Raw genomic sequence first — 9,515 nt, forward strand, 5'->3', positions numbered from 1 at the left:
TTATAGTAAGGACAATGATTTTTGTAAAAATTATGTTCGTTTTGATCATGTTTGTCTTGTTCTTTTCTGTGTATAAATGCACACAAGCAAGGTGTCCATCCGTAAATGTGTGTTGCCTTTCTTTTTTTATCCGTTGTGCTATTAAACCATACTCTCTGGCGAATCAATCAGTCAGAGTATTTAACATCGCTGGGAGCGAGGAAATAAAAAGAGGAGTCAGTGTTGATTATTGCTCAATAGGCACGAGGACATCCACTTAACGCCGGGAAATGAGTGACACACCGTGCCCCGCTGGAAGTGGCCACTGCATGCGCTGTGGTGTGTAGCTCTGAGCGAAATGTTAGCTAATGCATTCCATTTGCTCTGTTCAACCCGTAGCAGGTTGGACACATATGGCGACATAGACACAGGCATGATTCGTTTGTTTGTACTGAGGAATTGTAATCCCTAATTTCATGCACGAATCAGAAGAGGTCCTCTGCACTCTGAACAACGATCACTGTCCCTTCAGTAGCATTCCGATTGAATTCTCATGATCAAGAGAGATTGTTCCAGAAGCTCCCTTATCAGCTAACATCCCCCAGAACACTGTGGAAATCATCATCAATATTTATGATCGTAATGAACGTGCGCACACATGTGTATGTGTGAGTAGGAGGGGAGATAGTTGTGGGGGTTCTTATAGTTTATTATTCCACTGCAATTATTATCACTGACAGGAAAAATTATTTGTAATTCCTGTTTTTGATTAAAAATTATGTAATATCATGTCAATCTATTCTGTCAATTTGACTACATTTTAATACATAATAAACATAATAATACTGTATATTTTGGTTACATTTAAATGTATCAAATATTATGTACTTTTATACTGTGGGTTTAAGTTTCATTGTAGGCTAGAGTTAATTTTACCAACCTACAAATCTTTGGGCATATTTATTGGTATGAGAAGCGCGTTCTCTCTCGTGACCTGTGCTATGTGTTTTAAGTGGGTCATCGGTGATAGGCGAATGCTGGTCACTCTTTCTGTGTTACTTCCTGCGCCGCGCTGTGCAGCCAGAGCTCGAGGTGCCGGTGCGTTTCCGAGTGAAAGTGGGCACAAACCAGAAAAATGATTACATCAATCAGTGTCACAACTAGCCGCTGTGACTTATGAATATGCATAGTGCGCGCGCAGTTAGATAGAGGGCATTCAGGAAGATAATTGATTGAACAGGAAGGCAGCATGGTGAGAGGAGCGCGAGAAGGCCAGCCTACTTAGTAGAATACCAAGCCCCGGTCCAAAGCTTTCTCCCCCGGCTGGGTCTTTAAGCACAGCCTCGAATGTCCGTTGGAAATGTCGGGCTTTTCTGTCTGTTGTGTTGCGCTGCTATGTAACCATCCCAGAGCGGGCCCTGAAAACAAAGCGGCTCAATTGGTGGAATGTGTGACATAATGCGCCATTTGTTTGAATTTTTTAACTTCAACAAAGAGGAAAAGGATATCTGGGGCTCCCCATACAATTTGAAAACCATATTGTCTGTATTCTTCTATTTTCTAGAAAAAACAATGTAGGTTTTTGAAGAAGACTATTTAATTGGCTAATTCAAACACATTCATAAATCTACAGAAGTGTCTTATTTTCACGTATTTCGTTTCTATTTCGAAATATGCGCCTAATTTCACTACACAATTGACTGCAAACATGACACAAATTCGATAGTATGTAATGTTTTTTCTTGATTATTTTTTGTTGCAGTAGGCCGAGCCTGTTTTTTCTTTCCTTGACAAGTTTGGGAAATGGTCATAGGCCTACAACAACTTTAACCATTTTGAAGAGGGGGTTGAAATGTACAATTTAAACGTTTAATACTTTTTTGTGAAGTGAAATAAACTGAGAGGGAAAAACACTAAAGTAAAGGATACCGAAACAACGAATTGTGTGATTATGCGGCCCATTTATTTTATTTGTTTATATGGCCTGTTAATTAACAATGGTGTTTATGCAGCAGGAACAAGTTAATATGTAGAAATAAAGGTCATATAAAAAATATTGATCTATTAATTGTTAAGAATGAAATGATCATATCCCTAAACCATTTTAGGTCAATTGAGTGTAACGCTGGAGAAGGTATTTTTAATGCATGCCAACCCATGATAAACGCTTTTATTACGATGGGCCTATATAAAATATTTTTTCAATGGCTTGATAACATATTAATAATTACAATACAAAGTTGTGATTTAGGTAAGGCTGCTTTGATCAAAGATTTAATATTGAAAACCAGAGAAATATCCATATCCCTGTCTTCTCCAGATCGCAGAATGGGCGATGGTGACTAGATTTGACTGTAGAGGGAGCTCCAACTCCAACTTTACATAAACTTTATCTCACAACGCTTCTGACATGCAAATTATCTTAGATGTTGAAACAAACCTAAATAAATGATATCACAATGTATTGGTGTCATATGGTTAGCAGTGCAGCCCACAACGGCTGACCAAATTGAAGATGCATAAGAAACATGTAGTAGGCCGAACACAAATATTGCACGCGAACTGAGATTGCATCGTACATACAACACCACAACCCATGTACGCATAGCCAGCCTATACGATGTTTAACCTCTCAGTCCAAAATAGTTCCATCCAAATATTAAAATAGTCAGTAGGCCTACATAATTTCTCTTCATATGCCATACAACTTCAGACGAAAATTAATGAAAGAATTATTCATTTGAATTCGGCTGTTACGCCTCAATAAGGATAATCCCAGAACATGAATATCCAAATGTACGATGCAATAGTCAGCTAATTACTCTTAAGTAATTATATGAAAATGCCTCAAATCCTGCTAGAATATTTACTTATCACAACCAAGTATGATGAAGCCTAATCGCCGTAGGCCACGCAGACAGATACACAAACATGCAAAAAGCAAAGCACTGCAATTCTGCACCACTTCAAAATCTAATTCGTAACATCTAACGCCCAAAACAGCTAATTCTCCTTTCACAAAACAATCATCAGACAAACATCTTCCCAAAAATCACAAGCGATTTGAATAAAGTTGCAGCAGTTCATTTATTAGCCAAAATATAGACTTTCTTGTACAATTTGGTTCACAAGTATGTACATTTTCTTAACTTTATATACAAAACATTTTGAACATCAAATCCTCACAGAACTTACAAAAAGAAAAGGAAAAGTCACAGACTACTGGTTCATACATTATAACATTAGCAGGTTTACACAGGACATGCTTACAAGGGAAGTATACACAGATGTATTATTCTTATTTTACATTCCTTACAACAGATTACAATAAAACCATAAAAAGAAAGAGAAAAAGTCAAAGTCTAGGAGGAGGAGAGAGCTGACAGAACCATGGCTGCTTCGAGTTGATTCTGAGGCCTGCAACACACGGGTCAAGAAAATAAATACACTCAGCAAAGGGAAAATAATCATAACCTACAACTGCAAGGTAATGAATTGCTTGACAAGTAAACTGATATAAAGTGAAGATTGCTTTTGGAAAATGAGAGCCGGTTATAAAACCAATGTGGTAAATTTGAGCTGGGATTTTTGCATGACAAATATGCAAATATAATTTTGAGGCCTAAACGAAATAACACAAGCACGGAGGAATCCATCTATTCGATGTCCTACAAATAGGACACAAGGGCTACAGTTTGAGTAAATGTGGTAGTCAACGATAAAATAGAATGTGCATCAAAAATAATATATCCAAATAAAATAAAGATGACAGACTCTTACCGTCTATTAACTGGGTGGAAGGCTGTTTTTAACAACTTTTTCTCTGCTTCCAAGGCACTAGATCTCTCTGAAATAATAATGGCAATAAAATACATTTAAAAAATGCATTCATTTTCCCGTCTATAACTAGAGCACAGCACTGTCGCAGTGAATGTAGTCTATACTTTATTTTACTGCCTGGGGATCTTCACGTCAGTCACGGGTTAAATACAAGCACGTACAATACTGAAGTAGGTATGTGACAAAGAAATATGGGGCCAACTGCTGAATTTAAAAAACATTTTCGGACATGAATAATAATCCATTCTCACAATAAACCAGCTGATAATAACATTAAAAACCAATGCCTTTTATTTCGACCACCTCTGTCTGTATTCCCCCAGTTCAAAGCTTCAAAGCCACCTTATTCTGTCACATAAACGACAGCATGGAAACACACTTTTTATGATCATCTTTACGGCCTCAAAATGTCTGTCCAGAACAGGCTTATTTAAGTAGGCTAATGCGTTAAAGAGGGATAAGTAAAGTCTGAAATAGAGTAATAATGAACAGTTTGTTATACAGTCAGGCTCGCCAGCCTCAGTGTTGGTGACATGTACCTGTGACGGCTGTGTCTGAGCTATGACTCTTGTCCTGCGTGTGTTGGTGTTGCTGCCTGCTGTAGAGGGCGAGCCCGTTAGCCGAAGCCTGGTTCGCCAGTCCAAGGTAATGGTTCGAGTTCAGTAATGCGAGCTGGTGGGCAGAAAAAGCTCGGTTTGTCCAGTTCTGGATTTTCCCAACAGGACAAGAGATGAGTCTGTGGTGAGGGCTGATTATGGTCTGGGCCGCGGGCCCAACTGTGTTGCTGCCATTCATTTGTGGAGATTTGCGGGGATTGTCAGGAGTTGTTGCTGTCTCCGCCAAAGACCAAATCTTTGGCTTTTGGACCGGGGCCGCGTTATTTTCTGATGGGGGCGAGTTGATGGACACCGGATTCAGTTTCACTTGTTCGCCATTCGGTTGTGAGGCTTTCATTTCAAAAGAGTGATGGTGGTGGTGGTGGAAGTGCTCGCCCCGGTCCACGTGAATGTCTTTGCCCTCCTTCACTACAGCCTTCAGAAATCTCTGATCGGGCCCTTGTAAATCCTCATAGCCGTCTGAAATCTCAGAGTCACTTCTACCATCTAATTTTAAATCAGCGTGTAGGTCATCCTGATCATCCAAGTCGTCCTTATTCTCGATATTTTCCGTGTCGATATTTTCTAAATCAATCTCTTCCTCATCCTCCCTTTTGTCCCCTTCCTCTCCCTCCTCGTGATCACTGTTGTAAACATTTCCCTCTTCGTCTGTGCGGCTCCGGGGAGTCCAGGTCATCTTGTTCTCCTTCTTTAGCCTCCTCCTGGCGTTGGCGAACCAGGTGGAAACTTGGGTGAGGGTCATTTTGGTGATGATGGCCAGCATGATCTTCTCCCCCTTGGTGGGGTAGGGGTTCTTACGATGCTCGCTTAGCCAGGCCTTCAGTGTGCTCGTGCTCTCCCTGGTCGCATTTTTGGGTCTGGACGGGTCACCAAACTGATACTGGCCATATGGGTAAAACGCCGGGTGATGGTGGGCAAATCCTGGGTGTCCTTGTACGCCTGGACTGTCTTTCAACTCATACTGAGCACCCTAAAAGACAAAGAGCAGAGACCCAATGGGATGTGTGAGATAGTATGATAGATTAATGATGTTTGCAAAATGAAATTCTACTTTATGTTAAATAAGATAAATAAAGCCAGCCAATATAACGCCAGTCTCACCACATTTATCTTTCTTTACATAGGACCTATCATTTCTGCGTTTATGACCAACAAAAGCATTACCATATGTAAAAGTTACACATTTTTATTTGTTACGCACAATTTCGGTTCCCGACAAAACTATTTGATTTATAACACTTCACTACCAATTGCAAAAACATTTCAATGTATTTCAAGATGCATGTATTCACACTTTTAACCTCTGTAAGATCCAATGCAATATATTGCAGTTGATTTCAGTTGTTTTCTTTATTTTCTAATGGTCTAAACATAGATTTTCGACTGACATTTCGGTTGTTGTGCTACTTTTTAGCTACTTTAACTATTTACAAAACAAGGAGTCAATAACAAAGTTCACCAACGAGTCTTCTTGTTTAGTCCTGAATGGACCATTGTCTCACTACGACCTTTCTTTTTTTTAGTCTGGATGGGGGGAAAGGCAAATGAAGGAATCCAGAGGCATAAATTAGCAAAGACACTCACCAATTGATTGAAAATGGATATATCGTTTGAATAGGGCAGAAATGCTCCATAGCCCTGTGCTGCTGCGGCGAAAGGTGATCCATACATAGTTGAGAGAACGTTTGAGAGTGCCCCGGACGGGCTCAACTCAGTCCCGGCTCGGGCATTGCTGATACCCTGGCGCTCCGGTGGGTATATCGGTCGGATGTACTGATATCCCAGCTGCGGGAAAGACATGGTCGTAGAAAAAAGTCTGCTGCAATCACAAAAAGCAGAGAATCGCCCTCGCGGTACGTACTGCGATATCCACTTTACAGTGAGTACAACAAAGTGTAAGGGAAGTCTATATTTCCTCAAAAACAGCCCGTGTAAACGATCCGATTGCGCCTTCCTCCTTCACTTCCCTATTGATCTGGATGGACTAAGGTCAGGTCCTTACAGATTGCCTTAGATTATTGCGACTCTTTGCTCTGATTGACATTTCTAGTCGTTTAGAAGCCCCTCCCATTTCTCAAATCTCACCCCCTATACACACTCTCGCTCTGCCGCGCGCCTCTCTCTCTCTCTCCTGTATTTCCCCTGGATAAGTGCACTGACGTCGCGATCTCTTATTTGAATGGTTTTCAAATCTCATTTGATGGCTCGCCAATAATTTAATTTGTTATTTGTTCGCCTGAGCCCTACCCCATTTTAGTGTTAATTCAAAATTTGTGGTCATTTGCACAACTAGTAAATATTTCAGTGTTGTTGAGTGATTAACTTCACATAAGCCCAGTGTCTCCAGTTTTCTTCTAATGCATGTGTCTCAAGTATGTGCAGCCGCGACTCAGTTAAGGCATGTCCACTGGAAAGAAAGACCTAAGAAATGTATGTTGTTTGCCCGTATCGAGTGATTTGGACTCACGCATGCTAGAAGTCTATGGTCAAGTTGTGTTTTCTTACACCGTTTTACACCGTTGCGGACGCTTCGAACAATTGGCAAGCGGATCGGACTCAAATCACTCTTTTAATTTGGGACATCAAACAGTTAGCATGTAACCATTTGACTTCAGAGAGAAAGTTGTCAAGAAATGAAAAGCTGCATGGGTGATTACCGCCTGCGCTGTTAATGAATGCAAAGTGTTAGCGTCAACAATGGCAACGATAAGTAATTAACACGTTGCGTATTGTGGTGGATATACATTTAAAGTGATACACTGGAAACTAAAACATCGAGGAAAATAAATATTTTACATGAACAACAACAACACAAATAATGTTGATGTAAATAATAATAGTGTCATAAAATAACGATGATGATGAGGATAATAATAGTAACGATAATAATAATAGCCTAATAATAGTAGTAATGATATTATTAATAATAATTACAAGTGGTTTAATTGATTTAATATTCACTGATGTTATTCATGTTGCACGGAAACCCATAGCTATTTGTAAACAGGTTAGGCCTGTTAAAAACAATCTTATAAAATCTAATTTTGTATGTATGTACCAAGGCTTCCCTTCCAAGAAAAAATATATAATCTTTATAAGACTATCGCTCATAAAGATTAGGCTACCTTTAAGAACTCCGCTATATGAATTTGACAAAACCATTTTTGTCTTGTAAATAATTCGGATTAAAACAAAGCAAGGGAGTCAGAATTGAAATTCCATGAATCAATATATAAAAATATGTAGGAAACATCCCTAATCGTATTACATCCCCGTCTTTGTACCATCATATGTCTGTTCATCGTTTGCAAAACAACTACAGTGGTGACTTATGCGTTGCTGTTGCAGTTTATTTGAATATGATAAATCTCGGAGCAATATTGACAGCGAGATTAAATCTCATCAATCTCAGTTTAGTTTTAATGATGAGATCCGGTTTCCAAGAACTAGGTCTATGTCTATGTAGGCCTACTTGTTTAAACCTTTAATCTCCTTTTGGAGCTGATATCATTGTCTGGGAGGGATAATAGCAGCTATAATTTCTCATATAGACTATAATGCTGCGCCTTGTTTCCATAAACTCAGCGCAGAACCTCCGTGTTCCCCTTTAACGTGCTGGCATCTTGACACCCAACCGAACCTGGATTATGAGGTTATTAATTACAGCGAGTGGCTGATGCCATCCAACCGGCATGGTAATCACTACATAGCAGTCAATAACACTCAGACACACACACCAACCTGCAGCAGAGAGAACGGAGGGCCCAGACTTTACAGCTGAGCTGAGAAACTCAACATTGATATTTGCCTTCAGATTGAGGGAGGAATGTGTTAGTTGAATGAGTTCAACTAAAATAGGTGAAGAATTTATTGTACGATGTGTGTCAAGTGTCACACGTGTATGGAAATGCTGAATATTGGAAAGGCCAAATTTCGTGTTTTCTTTGTGTTATAATATAAAAGCAGGTGGTTGGAAGTGTGAGTGTGAACGACATATCTGCCATTTAGTGTCCCCTCGGAGGCGCTCCGCGTTTGGATGGACACGTGTCTCATCCCCGGGACCTGTCGGGGCCCCTAGGACTCCGTCTGATTTATAACCCCAATCAAACACATATGCACTAACTTAACACTTTCACAACGACCCGGGAAACTGGCATAGCGATAAAACATTAAGACTCTCAGCTCTCTCTCTTACCTCCACTCTACACCATATAGCGTCCCATAACCTGCCCTCTCCGCTTGACTCTATAACATACACACGATGGATATATGAATCAAATGCACCAAACACTGGGGCAGCCACACCACCACTATTACTACTACTATTACTATTACTACTACTACTACTACTATTAGGAATAATAATAATAGTAATAATAACAATAATCACCATCATCACTAATAATAATAATAATAATAGCAATAATAATAATAATATAGGCCTCATTTTTTATCATTTTTTTAAATTCTTTATACATGTATCTATTGTTATAATATAACCCATGTAGGCTAATGTTTCGGTCATGCAAAAGAGGACAATCACAGGAGAGTGACTCGAGGGCTGTTTTTTACAGAGTTCTTTGAGGGTAATTTTGCAGATGAAACAATTTCACATCATTTTCAACGGCAAATATACACGGATCTATCGCTCAAGCGTGGTTCCTTATGCAACACACAAGACCCCAGCAACACATCTCAAATGATGATATGAAGCTCCAGAAACAGGCGAGATCAAAGCCTACAAACAGAGGCTATTCAAATGACTCTTTTCCATAACTCCTAGGCGACAGAAAACAAGTAATACATTTCTTATCACACATGGAATCCATTTAAAGGAGCCTTCTGATCATAATCGGTTAATTGCGGTGACAAAGGATTTGAAAAGAAAACACAATTAATGACCCTTGATGTTTTTGGCTGTTGGTGGAAGAGGGGGATGGTGAAATGAAATGTGTGTGTGCGTGTGTGTGCGTGCGTGTGTGTGTGCGTGCGTATGTGTGTGTGTCAGTGAGAGGGAGAGAGAGACAGAGACACACAGAAAGAGAGGTCTACATCGCATTTTGCTTTGCCTTGACAAAA

The 9,515-nt window shown here is 39.7% G+C and overlaps 1 protein-coding gene across 2 annotated transcripts; it reads right to left on the reverse strand.

Moving 5' to 3' along the window:
- Positions 1 to 3,047: 3,047 nt before the first annotated feature.
- LOC135551191 (iroquois-class homeodomain protein irx-3-like) lies at positions 3,048 to 6,504 on the reverse strand. 2 transcript variants are annotated; one of them, XM_064982541.1, is made up of 4 exons: positions 6,021 to 6,504; positions 4,359 to 5,406; positions 3,760 to 3,826; positions 3,048 to 3,396 (listed from the first exon to the last, which is right to left on the reverse strand). In XM_064982541.1, exons 1-4 carry the CDS (start codon positions 6,234 to 6,236, stop codon positions 3,342 to 3,344), a joined length of 1,386 nt encoding a protein of 461 aa, XP_064838613.1. In that variant the 5' UTR covers positions 6,237 to 6,504; the 3' UTR covers positions 3,048 to 3,341. The 2 variants fall into 2 exon arrangements, with proteins under 2 accessions (XP_064838613.1, XP_064838614.1); XM_064982542.1 differs by lacking the exon at positions 3,760 to 3,826.
- Between the last annotated feature and the right edge of the window lie 3,011 nt (positions 6,505 to 9,515).

Source organism: Oncorhynchus masou, chromosome 1 (genome assembly GCF_036934945.1).
Source record: "Oncorhynchus masou masou isolate Uvic2021 chromosome 1, UVic_Omas_1.1, whole genome shotgun sequence".
In the NCBI taxonomy this organism is placed as follows: Eukaryota; Metazoa; Chordata; class Actinopteri; order Salmoniformes; family Salmonidae; genus Oncorhynchus; species Oncorhynchus masou.